The sequence below is a fragment of the Gouania willdenowi genome, chromosome 9, assembly GCF_900634775.1.
Source record: "Gouania willdenowi chromosome 9, fGouWil2.1, whole genome shotgun sequence".
In the NCBI taxonomy this organism is placed as follows: domain Eukaryota; kingdom Metazoa; phylum Chordata; class Actinopteri; order Blenniiformes; family Gobiesocidae; genus Gouania; species Gouania willdenowi.
The window spans coordinates 17,969,249-17,989,353 of record NC_041052.1 but is presented as its reverse complement, the minus strand read 5'-3'; the positions used below and the strand labels follow the sequence as shown (position 1 = coordinate 17,989,353).

General features: G+C 38.1%; 3 protein-coding genes across 3 annotated transcripts; all 3 read right to left on the bottom strand.

The window, feature by feature from the left end:
* Positions 1-1,446: 1,446 nt before the first annotated feature.
* Positions 1,447-6,438, bottom strand: LOC114470005 (arrestin domain-containing protein 3-like). Its single transcript, XM_028457975.1, has 6 exons — positions 6,101-6,438; positions 5,298-5,358; positions 5,062-5,212; positions 4,882-4,978; positions 2,755-3,011; positions 1,447-2,676 (listed from the first exon to the last, which is right to left on the bottom strand). Exons 1-6 carry the CDS (start codon positions 6,357-6,359, stop codon positions 2,542-2,544), a joined length of 960 nt encoding a protein of 319 aa, XP_028313776.1. The 5' UTR covers positions 6,360-6,438; the 3' UTR covers positions 1,447-2,541.
* Positions 6,439-7,681: 1,243 nt separating this feature from the next.
* Positions 7,682-11,094, bottom strand: LOC114470024 (arrestin domain-containing protein 3-like). The gene is made up of 6 exons (XM_028458006.1): positions 10,812-11,094; positions 10,066-10,126; positions 9,824-9,974; positions 8,598-8,694; positions 8,179-8,435; positions 7,682-8,098 (listed from the first exon to the last, which is right to left on the bottom strand). Exons 1-6 carry the CDS (start codon positions 11,062-11,064, stop codon positions 7,838-7,840), a joined length of 1,080 nt encoding a protein of 359 aa, XP_028313807.1. The 5' UTR covers positions 11,065-11,094; the 3' UTR covers positions 7,682-7,837.
* A 2,280-nt stretch (positions 11,095-13,374) lies between these two features.
* On the bottom strand, positions 13,375-19,819 carry LOC114469685 (arrestin domain-containing protein 3-like). The gene is made up of 6 exons (XM_028457426.1): positions 19,440-19,819; positions 19,298-19,367; positions 17,834-17,981; positions 14,483-14,585; positions 14,125-14,387; positions 13,375-14,029 (listed from the first exon to the last, which is right to left on the bottom strand). Exons 1-6 carry the CDS (start codon positions 19,696-19,698, stop codon positions 13,937-13,939), a joined length of 936 nt encoding a protein of 311 aa, XP_028313227.1. The 5' UTR covers positions 19,699-19,819; the 3' UTR covers positions 13,375-13,936.
* Positions 19,820-20,105: the final 286 nt, after the last annotated feature.

Sequence of the window (20,105 nt, the reverse complement as noted above, 5' to 3'; positions counted from 1 at the left end):
TCATTTTAAGTTTTAATTACCATTCATTAACCTGTCATGGGATGGTATTAATAATGTAAATACCGACAGATTTGTTGTGATAAATGTTTAGAACCACGTGATTATATAAGTTCTGATTGGATTTTGTCCCATGTGACAAAATTATAGTTTTGTTTTTATTAGTTAACGCAAATATCAATATATTAGTAGTTGACAAAAACTATGACAAAACATTTTAGTCCACAAAATGAACACTGTACAGATCCCATGGGTAACTCTCAAAAGACAATTTAACTTTAATAATACACTTTGTGTAAGCTTGTCCAGTCCAGTACATTGTAACTAACCACCAGCAGAGCTTAAATACACCTATCTTTGAATATTAATATCTCTGCAGTCTCTTTTCACAAACAGGAATTATCAACATTGATTTATATATATATATATATATATTTTTTTTTTTTTGTAAATTTAAAAAGATTGAACATTTAATTTCCATTGGTTGCATACGGAAGCGTTGCAAAAGTAAAAACCTGAAGAAATCTAGGATGAAACTTATTACCCAACAACATTAGCAACACTCTCTGAAGACACTGAATATTACAGAAACTTCTGATAATAAATGCATGTTAATGCAGCATAGCCAACTTAAAAGCTTGGATTTGTATATAGCAGTAGCAAGGCAGCTAACAGAGGTTAATAGTAGGTCTATGGCAGGGGTCTGCAACCTGCGGCTCCGGAGCCTCATGTGGCTCTTTGACTCTTTTGCAATGGCTCCCTGTAGCTTTAAAAAAAAATACTAAAATAATGAATTTTTATTTCTTACAAAGGGTATTGATGATTAATGGCATTCATTTAAAATAAAATGATGATAAAATAATTGGTTAGCCTAAAAATAAATCACATTGTGCAATAACTCTGACACTTTCTTACTTCAACACCTGCAACCTCTACAGACCATCAAATTTCCTTACACCTGTGGTTAACCTTGGGTTTTAAATCCCTGGTAAGATAACTAAACCAACAAAAAGACTATTCTGGAAGAAAATAGAAACTTTATTTGTGTGGGGAAAGATCTATTTAATTGCCAACATGCGGCTTAATATGCATGCTTGATGTGTTGCAAGAAATTAGCAATTAGCATGTGACATCACATGATCACGTGTATCAAATTCAAGTTATTTTTTGTAGCCCTTCAAATCCATTAACTCATAAAATTATTTGATACTATTTCAACTGTATAGAATTTTATAAAGTGTATTGTCTTCATTGAGAAGATATTTTTTTCGGCTCGGAAGGATTTTATTCCAGACGAGATTAGGCAAAATGGCTCCTTTGAGAATATAGGTTGCAGACCCCTGGTCTATGGGCTAAAAGACAACAATTATTTTTATGTTAGGAAGCAAAAGTACCCTCACAAACAAAAAAATAAATAAAAAATGAATATTGAGGTGTATTGTCGGTATTCATTTAATGCAATATACATTTTACCTAAAGTTGGGTATTGCCTTGTCATGGTGTTTGGACGCATGCTTTCATGATCAAACTCAGCCAGCCCTGCTGTTGGAATGTAGATTGAACCTCCCCAGGATTATCTCCCCAGGACAGCTGTATATCAAAAACAGGGGAGTTCTTCATTTGTGTCTTCCTTTATCTTAAGGCTAAAGCCTTCGACTTCACTTGTTGGTTTCAAATTTCTCATCAGCCTATATACAGTATGTGATCACCAAGCTGGATTTCTTCAGAGTACAGTTTGGCCATCCAGGAGTTGTGCCTGTCTCCTGTGTTTGGCCTGAGAGCAAGATTTGACCTTGGCTGCTCTCACAGTTCTTCTGACTCTGCCCTGATCTTTTGATTCTGCTTGTTTTAATAAACTTTGCATTATTATGCGAGCCAGTTTCATCGATGACCTTTTTTCCACATTACACCTTTTTTCATCATCCACATCACAACCTGGGGAGGCAGTACAATATCTTTTACATATAGAAATCAAACATGTATTTAATTTGTTTTGCAAGAGGAAAAATGATGTTTAATATAATTTGTTAAATTCTTGTTTTATTGTAATTATAAAGGGTTCAGTTTTGGTTAAAAAAAATGAGAGGCAGAGACAGAGGAGGAGGAGCCTCAGGCCTATAAGACTGAGCAGGAAGTGAAGATGAGAGAGAAAAGAAAGCCAAAATGGCTCCGGCAGCACACCTGGAGTGGAGATGTTTGAGCAGGTCTGAGCTGAACACTTTGTTGGAGTATTTGGTTTTGGAAGATTCTCCTCTTTTTCCTGTTGTTCAAAAAACAAATGCTGTTTTGGACTGAAAACCGAAAAAATCGACTGATTTTTGGAACCTGAATTGCTCCCAGTATTTTCCCCATTTATTTAGTTGCTTCATGTGTCCCTTAAATGGTTATAAAAACTGTCGTCCACTTTTCTGCATAATATGTACATAGATAATTTTTTTTAAATCTATTTTATTCTAATCTAACCTCAAATTGACTGACTACTTTAGTGATAATATAGCCAATCATTGTGTCTCTGGCTTTTGGTGAATGAATTTTCGTATCATGTCAGGGGTTTGAAACTGCCTCACATCCAGAGTCAGGTAGGATGGACTGCTCAGGAGCAGGAGCCTCACATTCAGGCAGGATGATTATAGGAAAGGTAACTTCGGGGTCAAAAGCATATTTGACATCCAGGTAGATCTGCAGTGGAGAATCACTGATTAAAAGCATTCACACATTGACGTCCTATAATCAAACGTCTTGTCGACGTAGACCCACCTTCAGCCTGTATTCCACTCGCAGGATGTCACAGTTGAGGATGGACACGTTTGTGTCAGGAGGAATGGTAAATATCCTGGAGACAGTTTGAGCTGCAGAAGGTGGGATGGCTTCTCCCTCCTCTTTGAGGATTTCCTCTGTCTCGACTTTTCTCTTACCTGCTGCAAAGTAGCTGCACTTGCTATAGAAACAGTACTTGGGCCTAACGTCACGGGTTGAATTATTCTGGAAGGAGCCCACAACCTTTATTCTTTCACCTGGGAAAAAAAATAGCAGCTCTAATTACACGTTACCTTTAATAAATCATAATTTTGAATGTCTTTATTTCCTTAAAACATTCTATAGTGCTTTTGTCTTAATATCACACAGATAACTGTTTTTATTTTGTTTTTAAAGAGTAATTGAAAACCCCAAAACCAGGTCAAAGTATTTCAATTTGGTGTGTTTTGTAGTAAAATGTAAGAAGTGACTGCCCTCTATGGGTCGAAACTCAGCTATTGCAGTTGAATTTTGTTATTGGCTGAGAACGAGATTCTGTGACGTCATTGGACCACTGTGTCACAAACAAGCACTGTTGCCTCCGCCCCTTTTAAAAAAAAACTAACACCTGTGGGCTCTACAATCTGTGGTGAGTAGGTTGGACTAAGAGAAATGTGAACAGAAATCTATAGTGAGTATTAAGTAGCTAGTTAGCGTAGCATAGATTGTTGTTTGGAGATTTTATAGTATAGACGGCATGTCTTAACTGCTCCAGAAGCCCCGCCCATAATCAAGGATTGTTTTTAACTTCTTTCGTAGTGGCGGGACAACAAAAAACAGGGGGTTTAGTTACTCTTTAATTTATTTTTAGGTTTCACACATTCATAAATATTCTGGGCAGTTTACACAATGTCTCCAATCCATATATAATGTCCAATGTTTATTACATAATTACTGTTGAGAAATAAAAAAGAAACAAAAATGCAAGATTAAAAGTTCTAGCATTTTAGTTGGAGCTTTCTTTCAACATCCGATATGCTGATATTGTCCAATACTTAATTTCAGAGTAATACACAGCTCGTTTCCATTGGCGGTATTAGCTCTACACGGCTCCGCACTCTTCGCTTTCGGGACCCGATACTGTTTTTCGGGAGCGTTTCCAATGAGCACCAACCTGACATGTGAAACTACCAGACTCCATGGATTGCACTTTATAGCTGCCATCCTCACAAGATCGCCAACAAAAATCAATGGCAACCAAATGCTTCGGCTTTCAGCCTATGTCACATTTTCAGACCAGGGCTGCTTTTTTTGGAACCTCAACAGTGGAGGTACTTAAAAAAGCCACACCAGGTACTACGGGGGAGGTACCTTTTCCCAGTGGAGACACGTAAAAAGAGAGTAGAGCTGAGCCGAGTAGAGCTGAGTCGAGTAGAGCCGATACCGCTAGTGGAAACACACCCTAACCTAAATTTATGTCACATTATCTCTATGGGAATAACATATTGGGCCTACTTTTTTTGTGATGCTCCACAATCTATGCTAAATAAGACAGCTTATTCATCACGAGTTGTATCTTGCATCTTGAATCTTGTAATATTGTAATTCAACTTCAGTTGTGGAATAAGTACCATCTTGAAATTTTGACATTTTCTCTCAAGAAAGTGTCTATTTGTACAGTTGCCGTACGGACAACCCCCAGTGCTATTGGTACGGTTACCGAAGTACAAGTACAAAGCGTTTTAGGGTTAGGGTTAGCTTTAAGGTTAGGATTAGTCTTAGTCATGCAAGCTAAACTGGCCAATGACTGACCTATCACGTGACCTAAACTGGTCAAATAGGGGCACTGCGTAAAGATAGAATGTCAGTATATTGATACGGCAACCGTACGGATAGCCACTGCCTTCTCTCAACATGTATTGGTTTTTCAATATAACAGGAAAAACTTATACTAATGTCGATCAATATTACATTTTATGGCAAATGTTGTCCAATTATCATTTGGCTGATAACATTGCCCATCTCTACTTTTAGCATTTATTGTGATTACTTTTGCTGTCACTGTATGAAAGGAGTCCACCCTCTATTCAGACCATTTGTGATATTTCTTTTTCTTATATCATATAGAACCAAAACAATGTAGATCACCTTGGTGGAAGCCTGTTTTTTCAATTTTCACATCCATGCCCACCGACCCTGAGTTGAAGAGCCGCATTTTCTTATCGATGATGCTGTGCTGAGGAGACTGACAGTAACAGACTTATTACAGTACTTCTCCACTGGGTTAATGCAGACAGGATGTGTGTGTGTGTGTGTGTGTGAACGTACACTCAGCATTGGATCACTGTCCAGGTTGACTTTATGGATGAAGCTGAACTCTTCCCTCCCTTTGCTATCCAATCGTTTTGACCTGCTCAGGATTGCTTCCAGTGAGTACACGATTTTTCCATATTTGCTGGAGTATGAAGATGGCAGTGCTCTGTGGCAACACAATGTGCCAAATACATGAATACGTGAACTTCTAAAAACGTATTAATGAGGAGAGATTTTTAGAATCAACTCACTGTGATGGAATCTGAAAGGTGAAAGGGTAGACGTGGGAGCCCTGGCCTACAATCGTCTCACCTAAGAAGAACCCATTAAACCTTCAGTTAATACAGCTTCTATTATTACTTTATAAAACATATGTACAATCTAATTATATATATATATATATTATACTATGTTGTAGTAAGTTATTACAGTAGTCTGTAGACAGCTGATTATACATGAATATGTACTTGTATATCTGTAGTTCCAAGATTCCAAGATTTTTTTTTGTTATAATAATAATTTTGTTTTAATCCAGTCTGCAATATTTAGATAGATGGATATACGGATAGATAAATGTATAGATATAGTTTATTGTTATTTATACATGCACACCATAGGCACATGCAAGAACTACATTTGTCACACAAGGCTCGACTTTAGGCTTTAAAAATAAAAGCATAAAAACACACAGTAAAACGGTATAAAAATACATTTAAATGAGTGATAAAGTGCTGACACATTACTAGTGTTAGTTATTGCACTGGGTTTATTTCCTCTGTAACTCATTGTTTCTTACATGCTAGCTAATTGATCCTTCAGTGTGCTAAAGACCAAATGAAAAAAAAACACACAACAAACTGCTTAAATAATGTGGTTTGAGGCTCGATCATTCAAGTTAATAATGAACTACTACTTGTAACTGTTAGAATAGATATGATGGACATAGAACTTTAAAGTGCTTTATAAATAGTAAAAGTGTGTTTCAAAGTTCCTTTCAAAGTCATAGTCAAGTTAAAGAATGAAACTCATGGGATAATCAGTAAATGTCACTTACCTTGATCCTCTTTGATGATGAATTGTAGGATACTGAAGTACTTCTCTTTGCTGTGGAAGATTTCTAAATCCTCCCCAAAACCTTCAGTCCAATGGACCTCAGCTTTGCCCTTCAGCTTTATGGAGAGTGATTGAACTTTACATTCTTTTACTAAAGCCAATGTCACTCGCCCACTAATGCAATCATTGCTGGAGAAAACATTGCTTTTGCCAATTGGATTATATCCCACTGTGAGGCTCTTTATAGTATTTGAAAACATGTCACCAATGGGTCCAGTAGAAAGTACAGGAAAATGCAGGTGTCGTGGAGAGCAGATCTTTCTAAGGTCCAAAGTTACTGCACGCAGACGGAGATGATGTAGCTTTTATTAGGAAGTACACCGTTAGATGAACGTTACAAAGAGAACTTCTAGATCCATAAACTTTAAATATTGCATGTGTGTGTGTGTGTTAGGTTAATAGGTAATAACCTACTTTTATTGTCAACCGATGCTTCCCCAGGCTGTAAAAGTGACCTACCATAGGTTTGTTTGCTTTTTCAAAAGTGTTGCAAACAATGTTAGTCAACACAGAATATTCCAACATTACAGCCTCACTTTTTAATAAATATTCAAACAATTACAATTCATTAGTTTCATTAATTCATATTAAGATCAACCAGAAATGTAAGTTGAATGTGTCAACTTTCCGCTATGCCACGTGCCCGTCTGCGCCATCTACCCTCTGCGGTGGCCCGCCGTGTGGATGGGCCGGGCTCGCACCAGGCAGGCCTCTTAAATGAACACCTCACTTCACTCCCAGCAGGTCTGGCTCACTCACTCGGTGCACCGCACACCCATACCCAACCCTTGGGGGGCTGGATGGTGGAGCTGAGGGTGGAGGGTGCCGCCACCTGTGCTACTGAGTAGAGGCGTTGGGGCCTCAAGTTGCCCTACCAATCCCTCCAATTTTAATCGCACCTCAACACACCACCCCCCGGAGGGTGCGACCACCACTTCCTCCCTCCGTAGCTATTGCACTTTTAATAAAAAAAAATGCTCAGCAAAACCTATACATACAGTACATATTTTTAAATTATAGGATGGAAAATACAGGTATTTAAAGAGTAACTAAACCCTCAAACCACCCTTTTCTGCTAAATACAAATGTATTTGGGTTTGAAGTAGTGCAGTTGATTGATCCTGATCCAACTTAAACCCCAAAACTAGGTCCAACTCTCAACATTTTAGTCAAAGTATTTCAATTTGGCATATTTAGTTTTGTGACTGCCCTCTATGGGTTGAAACCGGACCATTACAATTGATTTTTGCTATTGGCTGAGAACAAGATCATGTGACATTTTGGGACCATCTTGCATCACAAGCACTGTTAGCCCCGCCCCTTTTATAAAAACTAGCACCTGTGGGCTCTACAATCTGTGATGAGTAGGTTGGATTGAGAGAAGAGTGAATAGAGAGGTATACTGAGTGGTGAGTAGCTAGTTAGCATAGCATAGCATAGCATAGCATAGCATAGCATAGCATAGCATAGCATAGCATAGCATAGCATAGCATAGCATAGCATAGAGATTCCCTCCGAGAAAACAGGAGTTTAGTTACTTTTTAAAGTATTCCTGTTGAGCGGCCCGTTTACAAGACTTGTATTGATTCTTTGAAAATGTCTAAATAAAAACATGTGCCTTTGTGTTTGCCACTTATAGGCACAAAAGTCATTTTAACTTTTAGTATCATTGGATTTCCTACTGATAAGTGTTTTGGTTGAAACCACCCAAAGATGGATACATCCCATAGGTCTCATAAGGAGGAGGCGGAGCTGAAGGACCAGTAGCTGTTGGGTTTTGAAAGAGACTCGGTCCTCCAAACATGTCAGGCTGTGGAAAAGCCTCAAAACCAGAGGCAGGAAAGTCCGAATCCTGCACCTCAGGTCTCGCTATCGCAGGCAGGATGATGATGGGGAACTTAATCTCTGGGTCCGAAGCATATTTGACGTCCAGATAAACCTGTGTAGTAGAAAAGAGTGAATATTCACAGACAGGGACCCTTTCTGTACATTATGCCCTTTTCAAAGACAGACACCCACCTTGAGTCTGTACTCTACTTTCAGGATGCTGCAGTTATGGACAGACACATGTAGTTCAGGAGGGATGTGGATGATCTTGGTCACAGTCTGACTGGCAGAGGGAGGGACAACTTCTCCCACCTCTTTAAGGATTTCTTTTAACTGGATCTTTCTCTTGCTCTTTGCAAAGTAGCTGTATTTCGCATTCAGGCTGTATTTGGGCTTAATTTCACGAGATGACCGGTTTTCAATGGACGCAACCACTTTCATCCCTTCCCCTGGAAAACAGAAATGTACCAATTAATATGTAATCCAACACAGTGAGTGTTGTCTTTCCTGCTGTATGCCTCATTAGTTTTTGTTTTATCTTTCTTATAGAAGTGCTCCACAGAAAAATAAGACTACAGGCTGAAAGTATATTCAGTAATGATCTAACATACCTTGGTAGTAGCCTGTACGGTCAATGTTTACATCCATGCTGACTGACCCTGAATTAAAGAGAGACATCTTCTTATCAACAATGCTGTGCTGTGGAGCCTGATAGGAGAAGGAAAAACACAGGTAACGTTCAAGTAGCCTGCTTAATGTCTTTTTCTCTTTTAATTGAGTTCAGGGGTCACCAACCTTTCTGAAACTATGAATTACTTGGTACTGTATAGTCCAAAAGGCTACCGGTTAGAAAAGCACTTCCTAAATACCAAATGTTCACGGTTTTATTTAATTAGAGGTTAAGATAATAAGGAAGGCTATCAGTAACTTTAAAAGGTAGGAAAGGTGGAGGTTTCAACAGGAAGCTAAGAAAGAAGGTCCGCACAACTGCGTCGTTAGTTCCCAATTTGATTTTGAATTGACACCAAAAAACGTTTCGGGCTGACCGCCCTTCATCAGACATGAATTGAGGTTTCAACAGGAAACACTTTATTTCTCCTAATTTATGCAATTGTTTCATTTTCATTACATTTCATAGAAAATTATCATCTTCCTATTCTCCAACTTTTCACTAGTTGACTAACATAACACTATTGTAAAATGTAACAAATGTCGTATTTTACAAAAATCCCCTTTGCGTTTTTAAAAATGTATCTTACATATTATATTATATATAACATAGGCAGTGGCCATCCGTACGGATGCCATATCAATATACCGACATTCTATCCATATGCAGCGCCCCTCATTGGCCAGTTTAGGTCACGTGACTAAGACTAAACCTAACTAACCCTAACCCTAAAAATTGTTGCGATATAGGGTTATAACCTAACTCCAACTCTAAACGAGACCCTAAGACGCTACGTACGTGTACTTTGGTAAATGTACCAATAACACCGGGGGTTGTTGGTACGGCAACCGTACCACTGACCATACACCCAATTTGCCACTCTTAAAAACATTTGTCACAATGTTTCAGTGAAAATGAACATATATAAATGGTAATTTAATAATAAAACTTTATCACGTGCAACAGTATTTAACTCTACTAAACTAACTACATCTGTCATAAGTATTTATCTTTGTGTGATTGAATCCTGGAAAGTAAATCAGATTTTAGATGGAACTCAAAGGTGACGATAGCTCCTGAGGCTCCCTCACACGGTCCACGCGGGCTACCTGGTGCCCACGGGCACCGTGTTGGTGACCCCTGGGTTAGTATATTTGGTGGGTATACCTTCAGCCTTGGATCACTGTCCAGGTTAGCTTTGTGCATGAGGGTAAACTCTGCCTTCGCTTTGCTGTCCAGTCTCATCGACCTGCTCAGGTTTGCTTCCAGTGTGTAAAGGATTTTTCCATGAGCTCCTTTGAAGGAGGATGGCAGTTCTCTGTTTGTGGGGAAAGACAATTCATGTAGGTTGAAAACGCTGAAAGAGTGCCAGGACAATCCTTAAAACACAGAATATGTTTAGAACTCACTGTGTCGGGATGTAAAAGCTGAATGGGTAGACATGGCAGCCTTGGTTGATCAATTGATTGCCTAAAAAACACAAAATAAAAGTTATAGTTTGCTTTGTAGCAAGTGGGTGAATTGGAACGTATAGGTACTGGAACGACTGGAACAATGCCATGTGAATGTTTCATGTTTATATGGATATGATTGCTTCTGTAAATTCAAAAACTATTGTGAACATACTTTATTGATATGATCTATTTTCTTACTCGTGTCTTTTCTGAGTAATTTGAATGAAGAAAAAAAAAAAAAAATCCCAAACAACTGATCTTTTGTTCTTTAATTCGTCAAAAAATATAATATAAATATAGCCAATTAAACTAAATACAAAAGGTAAAAAATCTGACTATAAAGTTGATTTCATTAATGAGCTTTTTTCTGTTTTTCAAAAATGTGATAAAAGCTGAATTTTCAAGAATAAATCAAAAAGAAGCCAATACCAAATAGAAATCAGTCGAAGGGAAATTGAAATTGACCTCACTGGGCATACAAACTGATTGTATTCTACACACATGACGTCTTTTGAATTGATCGATTGATCCCAAACTGTGTGCGTCTTAACAGCTTCTTTGCATAATCATTCATTTAAAAAGTTGAATTTGTCAGGAAAGACTGAAGTTTGTTAATGTGTGATACATGTTATGTAAAATTTTGAAAATGTAGTACAAAAAATATATATATATACTAAAAGAGAACTAATCTGTTCACTCACCTTGGCCTGTGTGAAAAATAAATTGCTTGATGCTGAAGTACTTTTCTTTGTTGTGATACGTCGTGCTATTTTTTCCATGGTTTTCAGTCCATTTTACCTCTGCCTTCCCCTTCAGCTTTATGCAGAACGATTTGACTTGACAGTCCTTAGACAACTCCAGAGTAACCTGTCCATTGATGCCTTCACCACTGCTGAAGATATTGTGTTTGTTAATGGGATTATATCCCACTGAAAAGCTCTTAATAGTGTTCATGCTGCGGTCGCCTGCACTGACTGTGTGAGTGGAGTGAGATAATGAGGACAGAGGTTTGATTTATTACAAGGTGTGTCCCTGCAGCTGATACACACAGTAATCTTGGTAATATTCAACCAAATGGTCACTCAAAGACTAGGCAACAAGTGCTGCCCGCATGTTCGCTGAAGGCTGGTAAAACTAAAAGAGGAAAAAGGTCAAGGAGCAGGAAAAGATCACTGCTGAACTGATTGTTTTCAATATATAAGTCATATAAACTTTAACCCAGATGTGTTTGATATTGTTGATATTGCCACCAATATTTTCCTTTCTTGTAAACATATAACACACTTGAAATGTGTATGAGAACGCCCTTAAAAAGAGATGATGTCCCTGTGGTTTAACTACCATTCAGTGTACAGAGAAGGCTCCACATTAACCTTTAACAAAGCAAATATATTGAACTTTAACCAGTGTCATAGTGTAGTTTGTATAGCTTAAATACAGCTAAGACCATGTTTATTTTGTGTAAAAGGATAAATGTTTCATTTTCATATTAGATTCATTTTATTTTATTGAGGTGAAAAGGTAAACTGTAGATATATCAATGTGATTTAGTTTTAAAATCCTCTTTCCCCCCAGTTTTAACATTCCTACTACATTTTAGTTATATTGACTACTTTTAAATAAACATATCTTTATTGTTTTTTTTTTTAGTAGAGCTGCTGGGCAAAGTGCAGCCTCATAAAAGACGCATTAAACCTCGTCCCTGCTGCCACCTTCAGCAAAAATGTACATAATGCAAAATCCTAGAACAGTAGTTCCCAAACTTTCCACTTCTCCTGCACATTTAATAAACATGTCATATAAAATGTAGAACTACAGTTAAGATTGTCCCTGAATTTTACCTATCCTGTTGAGGAACAATACATGATAATAATAATAATATCTAGAATATTTGCATTTCCTGAAGAAAATGCATATCATCCTGCTTTAGCTTAGCCTCGCATTAGCTATCCTTAATTCTAGCATTAATATTGACCTAGCATTAGCTTTAACCTAACTTTACCATTAGCCTAGCAATACAGTAGCATTAATTGACTTTGCATTATCTTTAACCTAGCGTTAACCTAGCAATAGCATTAACCTAACATGAGCCTTGCAATAGCATTAGCTGCACTATTTATAATCTAGTTTCCAATGTTGTCACAGTGTTTTTAATTTTCATTCATGTACCCCCATGACAATTTGTGTACCCCTGGGGGTACCCGTACCCCACTTTGGGAACCTAGGATCTAGAATCTAAAATGCCAGAACACAAAGAGAATTAAAATAAAACAAAATAAAGCAGAATGATTTTTAAGAGCCTAATCCATGTAAATGATGTTATTACAGCTGTTTAACCATTAAACTTGAGCATAATTCATGGACATTTTGAAAAATCAAGCAGAGCTTTACTTCTATAGTTTAATAAACAAGTTATTACAACTCAAAGACATCCTTCTGAGAAATAAAATCAGTGGTCACATGCAATAAAACTACACCGGGAGGCTCAGGCAAAAAATACAAGAGGTTGTTTCATCCAAATGTTTAAGGCAAGAGGTGTTTGCTACGATAAACATGGTATCTAATGAACACATTTATCTATTGAGTGACAAGATTTACACTTTATTAAATAAAGAATAATAGAAAAATGTTCTAACAGTAACTTCATAAGTACCAGTGCATAGGTAAAATGGCCATTTGTGGAAACATTATCTGAAATGTTTTCAATATAAGGCATTCATACGTTAAAGATAATGCATCAGTGGTGTTTTTATAAGGCAACAAGCATTTAGTAAAGCTCTCTGTGGGTGCTTTCTTTTTGGTCAGCAGCCATGTTAAGCTCTACCACATACAACTGTATGCAAACACATCACAAGCTTATATAATAAGAGTATAATGTTATAAACACTTCAGGATAAACGTCACTAACATGTTATTCTTGACGAGAATATATGTTTCCTTTCTAGAAAATCGTAAACAGTGGATTTCCGACATCTTTTTAGAATAAATTTTAAATTTTGACACTAACACAATAAAATTCAGCTCCATATTAATGTAATAATGGTTGATTGCATCTGTGGTCATGAAGTCCTTTGAACGCCTCATGCTCTCCCACATCAAGGACATCACCGACCCCCACCTAGGCCCCCTGCAGTTTGCTTGTAGATCCAACAGGTCTGTAGACCTGGCTCTCCACTTCATCCTCCAGCACCTGGACTCCCCAGGCTCCTACGCCAGGATCCTGTTTGTGGACTTCAGCTCTGCTTTCAACACTATAATCCCAGCTCTCCTTCAGGACAAGCTTTCCCAGCTGAACGTGCCAGACTCCACCTGCAAGTGGATCACAGACTTCCTGTCTGACAGGAAGCAGCACGTGAAGCTGGGAAAAACCATCTCTGCTCCCCGGACCATGGAAAATTTTCCAAACGTATTCTGGAATGTTTTACTTTGTTAAAACCCTTTAAATCAATTATGACGGCATGCAATCAGAATAAAAACTTCTGATGTATAAACAAAGTTTAGCTTTGTGTTGATGTAACAGTTTCACTCACTGTGGAAAACAAACAAGTCACGATTACAAATACAATCCATTTAAAAAGCAATGAGAGATAGTGTTTAAAAGCAATGCAACAATAACATTAGGCGAGAAAGACATTGACACATACAGTTGCAAAAAAACACATGTATCCATATAAAATACAAAAAAAAAAACAGTAAAAAAAAAGTTACATTACAAATTAAATAAATATATGTTGCAAAAATACTATTTGAAGTTAGTTGTAAACGGTCACAGTTAATGGCTTTTGCTTTATAATCATACGCACAGGTTTCAACAGGTAGTGACTGGTTAAACTTCAGACTGAGCCTGTACAGGAGTGTCGCACAGGATGATGGGAAACAGCACCGTGATGTCTTTACAGGCTCGAACATGAAGGCTGACCTGCAGGAAACCCAAAAAAAGAGAAAAGATTGTACGTACAACCACAACTTAATATCGTACTAATGTTTTCTTTCTGTTTGCTGTCCAGTACTGACCTCCACCAAGTACTCCACTTCCAGGATGTGGCAGTTGGAGATGGTGAGTGTCCCCGTTGTGGGAATGGTGATAGCGAGCTGAGTGTGTTCAGATGTGTGAGCGCTAACAACTCTTCCAGTCACTGATGACATCTTTTTTATCAACAGGAGCTTAGTACCCCTGTTGATTGTGTAGTAAGTGATTTTCTGGTGTAGCTTCACCACCGGAGTTAATGAATAAGATGTGGCATTATTAAACTCACAGAATAGCTTCACTCTTTCACCTGGTGGACAAAAACACAACACGTTAAAATGCATTAGCTACCATTTCATAATCTGAGCTCATTTTTATCATACGAGCAGATCAATGCAAACCAACCAAAGTTGAAAGCCTTCTTCTCCGTCCTGGCTGTTAATGAGATTGGACCTGAGGTACACCACAGCCAGCTCGGTGTCATGGTGTTGGAGCCTAAGAGAGGAGCCTATAGGAGCCAGACACATTCAAATTAATACAACTCAACTAAAGTCCAAATGACGACGTATTAAACTTCTATCATGTGGGACAGCATGAACATTTTGATTTGGTTTGTTTAGAGGTTTTTTTTTTTTAACTCAGAAATGTTGTTTAACAGCTGATATTGTGTGCAGTGCACAGACTATACTAGTGTATTATTCAATAGCTAGAGATTACATTTAAATCACTTTCTTTCATCACGAACATTCTATTTGTTACTGTAAAATAGTAATAATAGTAAAAAAAACATGTATACATTAATTAATTAGAATTTGTTCATGTAATTTCATTACAAAAGTGCATAACTAAACAAATATATTTTACATGTACAGTATACGATGTCTGTCTCAATGGCCATACAATTGTGCAATAATAAAAAAAAAAACATTTTTGTTATATAAAGGACTAGTGCAGGTACTATGATGCCCATGGCATCTTGTGCTGATTGCTCATGGTTCCAGCCTGCTGATTGGGTAATGTCACACACCTGGGCCCAGTGTGTTAAGGTTATTTAAGCTCCCAGAATCCTTCACTCACCCTCTCCTCTGACCCCCACACAGCTACACACCACACCTTGGGTTGACCTTGATATGTTAGGTTTTAGCTTTGTTTACACCTTATAACACCCACATTATCTTCACTCATGCACCTTTTACACTACTGACATACACACTCCATGATGTAAATATTTAATTTGGCCCAATTCGGCTTAATTTGGTTTACATTGATGGAATTGAAGATATTATGGTCTAATCCCGACCAACTTGGTTCATTTGATTTGATAACTTGAATGTTTCATTTTGCGTAATTAAACAATAAAGATTCCTTGAATGTTTCCTCATGATCTTGTCTCCCTTTATTGTTGTTGTGACCTTTCAAGCTGGGTCATGACAAGTGGGGGATTGTCAGGTGAAGTTATCTTATTATCAGCAAATGCAATTTCTTGGTCCGTTTGTTGTTGGCGCTTGGATTGTTGGTAAACTGCATGCTGTTTGTGCTATAGATAGGTTTCTGTTTCTCAAATTACCCATGATCCCCTGCGCGCATCGCCACCTTGTGTTACTGTAACCTTGACTGGTAACCCAAGTTTACCCAATTTTAGCCGTGTGTCATGCCGCATACATGCGTTGTGTGGGGTTGCTCAAACAGAGCGAAGCCTGGGGAAAATACAAGACAGTTTTATTGCATTCCTAAAAGAATAACTAGTCAAGCAGAACAAACAGAACGTCTGTCCACGGAACGGAGAAACAAATGACTAGCCATCATCAACAGGAACGTTTTCTGACCTGACCCAGAAAAGCGACACTATAAAGTCTGTAGCGATCATTTCATCACAGGCAAGTGTATATTACAGATGTTTTATGTTTTCATATGAATACACAACTCGTATGTTGACGTTGTCATTCAGGCTGCACGTCATTGGAAAGCTCTAATTCTTGCGATTGAAGCCGTATAAACCATTTAACGATCCAACAACCAAAGTTATCAACACTTCTGTCAGATCAATGGAAACGTACAGTAATACGTCATCTTACCTTTGAAGCCTCATATTGACAAGGTGAAAAACATTATTCCAGCAAAAATGATTCTGTTAGCTTGTCAAAGGTCCACACGCACCTGTTGCTATATACGCCCTTAAAGACTTGTATGCTTTCATTTCATCCAATGAGAAGGCACTTACACTGTTCACCAGATAGTTTACAATGTCTGGATACAAAACGGCCGAGAACGTATCTACGTTAGACACAAATTCTCCTTTCCATATCTCGTATGGATCTTTGTTGTCTATTTCACTCAACTTCTGTAAATATCTCGCTTTGCAAGTTGCATTCAAACTATCTCTGTAGATAGATTGTTCCTGTTGGCTATTTTTTTCATCTGGTTTTGTCATTTTGAAAGCTTTGGGGGACAAAAATGTATCATCTCAGGATGTAAACAAAGAAAGGTGACAACATGGCGGACTACGGAATTGAGGGAAATTCGTGGCGTCATCGGAAACCTATCTATAGGCTTTGTTGTGTGGTCTGGTGTGGCTCTTTGTTAGTACGGTTTAGACTTTGATTGTTGGGAGACTGGCCATGTGTTTTCGGGTTAGCGGTTGATGCTGGTTTGTTGGTATGACTCATTAACTGTTTCCGCTCACGCACTGACAGAGGACTCTTTGTCAGGCTGAAGGGACATTTTCCAATAGGGAGTAGTGTCAGTTTGGTTCTTTGGGGCGGGGGGGATTGCCAGATAATGGTTGCTATCCCGAGCTTATGGGCTAAAGTTCATAAATACCAACCACAGGACACACGAAGAGACGGTTGCGTTAGCTAGCGCTCCTGTAGGAAGTTAGAGGGAAGCTTTCTGTCACTGGAAACGCTAACCTAGTTCTGTTGTGGTTTTAGTGATTTAATGATGGCTTCTTTATCAGAATTTTCCAAGACACCCACCGCAGAGTTTATTAACTCATGAAAGAATGAGTTTGTTTGAGATCTCAGTCCCACTTGTGATCAGACTGCTCCATATTTGGCCCCCGAGTGAAAATGAGTTTGTCACCCCGGATTTAGTGGCATGAAATTACAGATTTTTCCAGGTTGTAAATAGGGGTGAGTATTGTCAAGGATGTTGCAATACGATACGTATCACGAGACTATGTTATCACGATATTCTACACAGTTAATATCAAAATTAAACATAGAGATGAAAAATCAAGTTGCTGTATAGGTTCATCAGAAGATATTGATCATTCAGAGGACAGATTTGAGTAAACACTATTTGCGTCCAAACATCCTATCTATTATTTATAATTAGTGTTTTTTTGCACATTTTCACTAAAAAAATAGAAAATGTAGTGTTACACACTACCATCATAAAATAAAGTGCATCCAGTAACATTGCAACATATTGAAAGCATTGTAATCACTGAAATATTGCACAAATACACAAAATCATTGATTAAATGTAAAAAAACAAAAACATTTTTAAAGATGAAAAAAATCATTAAATCGATTTTAACACCCCTAGTTGTAAACAGATGTGCCACATAATTTAGAGATCAGTTCAAAGATGGTTTTGGATTGTCGAAAACATGATGCGAGACCCATCAGGCTGACTTTGAGCAGTAAATGTTTCAATAATGTAGTATAAATCAATACTCCTCAACGAAGGCTACAGAAATCAGCATGGGAGAGACCACCACAGCTTTGATAAATTATAAAAACTTTCACTTACCTGCAGCTCCGGATTGTTGGTATCAATTTGGCTGACATGGTTTAACTCAGTTTCAAATGACTTGGCCATGTGCCACGGTCTGTTGATAGCGACTTTCATTTTGTAGACAATGTGTCCATTACTAGAATGAAAGGTGGATGGGAAATCTCTGTAATGAATTAAAAAAAACACACAAAAAATGACAACATTAAATTTAAACACAGGACAAAAAGCTTGACTGCAGTGACTCTTTTAAACGTCTTTTCTGACCAGTCTGCAGTGGATATGATCAGACACTAGTGTTTCAACGATGGATTAAAACAAGTGTTAAAAACCAGTAATGAATGGGCAGAGAAATACACTGGCTGACAGTATGTCAGAGGTTTGCATGTGCTCCCTGAACATTCATGCATATGTAATTATACATTTGCTACTATGCTAGTTCAAACCGACAACAGCGGATGGAAGAATTCTTGATTATAGCGCCTTAGACCACTGGGCCATCCTGACACAATGAAAATGTACCCATAGTCCTGTGGGCTATTGATACATTTCTGTATTAATAGACACTTCCTCCTTTTTTATTGTTCAGTATATTTTTCTCTTATTTTGTGTGTTTTTGTCGTTTTGTGAGTTGCTGATAATATTTAGTAGAAAGTGTCTAGAGATATGTTTCCATACCTACATACATAAACGTAATGTGCCTGTATGTCAGCTGTATCAAGATGGCTGAGTGATCTAAGGTGCTGCACTCGAGGATTCTTTTTTTCTTCTGCTAACGTGGGTTCAAATCCCACTTTTGACATAAAAATGTTTTCATTTTAACATATTTAACAAGGCAAATTTCACCTTTAAACATGATAGGGCTGAAATAAAACTTGGATGACTGAGTGGTATACGGCACTGCACTTGTGCCTTCCTTCTGCTGCCGTGGGTTCGAATCCCACTTTTGTCATATATATATATATTTTCATTTTGTCATATATATATATATATATATTTTCATTTTAACATGGCAAATTCCACCTTTAAAACTACATATAAAAAGAAATAAACATTTGAGGGTATTTCCTGGGTTAGGGTTAAAATAAAAGGGTTAGCTAAAAATAAATGTTAGCTGAAATAAAATGTGGTGCACCTAAACTGGCGGTGTATGAATAGCCACGGCCAAATAAATACGAGCTAAAATACAACTGACGGAACTTTAAGTCACGTGGTGCACCTATCAAGTGACCTAAACTGGCAAATGAGGGGCGCTGCCTATGCAAAGAGTGGCCTTAGTAGGATTAGCATTTTTAACTAAAAATCAACATTGTAAAATCCCAACTTTTTAATGCTTTCATTTGTTAGTTTTCCTCTCTCTCTCTCTCTCCCAAGTACCTCCTGATGTGCCATCGCGTACCCCTAGGGGTACACGTACCTCCTTTTGAGAAACCCTGCCACAGTGCAATAGATAGAAACATGACAGACCGTGTCAGTACCTACCCGTGTGGGAATTGGCATGAAAACGGATATAGATGAGTGCCTGCTAGGAGGGTTGTACTGTCTGCAACAGCTGCAAAACAATAATAAAGCAGCCATGTTTAACCATGTTCCGTCCCATCAAAGCAGACTCCTAATCTCCTACCGCCGTTTTCCTGTAACAGGACGTTGTTAAAGTTGAAAAAAGTCAGCCTGGCCGAGTGGGTCCTTCTGTTTTTGCTTGAGCCAGTGGACCAGTACACGTACGCCTTTCCGCTCAGAGCTATGGAAATGGAGGTTATCTTCGTCTTCTTGGTCAGATCGAATGAGATGTTTCCCATGAGCAGGTCACCGCTGCAGACGGTGTTCCTCTCGTTCATGTTGTTAAAATTAAAAACAAAATTTTGAAAAGACGACCCAAGCATGACTGGTAGTTTATACTGATGGATAATATATACAAAAGCAATGTATCAATCAACAATCGTCCGGGCAGAGCTGTGATCGTGATTAAAACTACAACAGTAAACTCCCAAACATAGGACACCCCGTCACAAGGCGGCGCGCAGGCGCATTACAGTCAGCGGCACCACCCAGAAATCACACCGCAGTGGACACAACATCATTATCCATTTGCTTAATATCTGGGATGTGACCTGGTGGATGGTGCGGAAAAAACAAAACAAAAACAGTATAATAATAATGTGACTGGTGAAAACTGCGAGCAGAACAGGGTTTCTCAAATGGGGGTACGTGTACCCCTTGGGGTACTAGATGGCACTCCTTGAGAGAGAGAGAGAGTGGAAAATTAACAAATACAGAGTCAGGTGTGAGA

What these genes read in the sequence shown, in the direction of transcription:
- LOC114469685 (XM_028457426.1), bottom strand. Translation starts at nt 19,698, where the DNA reads ATGCTTGGGTCGTCTTTTCAAAATTTTGTTTTTAATTTTAACAACATG. An exon ending in CCTGTTACAGGAAAACGGCG is followed by an intron (nt 19,368 to 19,439) that starts GTAGGAGATTAG and finishes ATTGTTTTGCAG; the next exon opens with CTGTTGCAGACAGTACAACC. An exon ending in CCAACAATCCGGAGCTGCAG is followed by an intron (nt 14,586 to 17,833) that starts GTAAGTGAAAGT and finishes TGGCTCCTATAG; the next exon opens with GCTCCTCTCTTAGGCTCCAA.
- LOC114470024 (XM_028458006.1), bottom strand. Translation starts at nt 11,064, where the DNA reads ATGAACACTATTAAGAGCTTTTCAGTGGGATATAATCCCATTAACAAA. An exon ending in CCGTACAGGCTACTACCAAG is followed by an intron (nt 8,436 to 8,597) that starts GTATGTTAGATC and finishes TCTGTTTTCCAG; the next exon opens with GGGAAGGGATGAAAGTGGTT. An exon ending in AAGTAGAGTACAGACTCAAG is followed by an intron (nt 8,099 to 8,178) that starts GTGGGTGTCTGT and finishes TCTACTACACAG; the next exon opens with GTTTATCTGGACGTCAAATA.
- LOC114470005 (XM_028457975.1), bottom strand. Translation starts at nt 6,359, where the DNA reads ATGTTTTCAAATACTATAAAGAGCCTCACAGTGGGATATAATCCAATT. An exon ending in ACAGTGATCCAATGCTGAGT is followed by an intron (nt 4,979 to 5,061) that starts GTACGTTCACAC and finishes TGTTACTGTCAG; the next exon opens with TCTCCTCAGCACAGCATCAT. An exon ending in AAAAACAGGCTTCCACCAAG is followed by an intron (nt 3,012 to 4,881) that starts GTGATCTACATT and finishes TTTTTTTCCCAG; the next exon opens with GTGAAAGAATAAAGGTTGTG.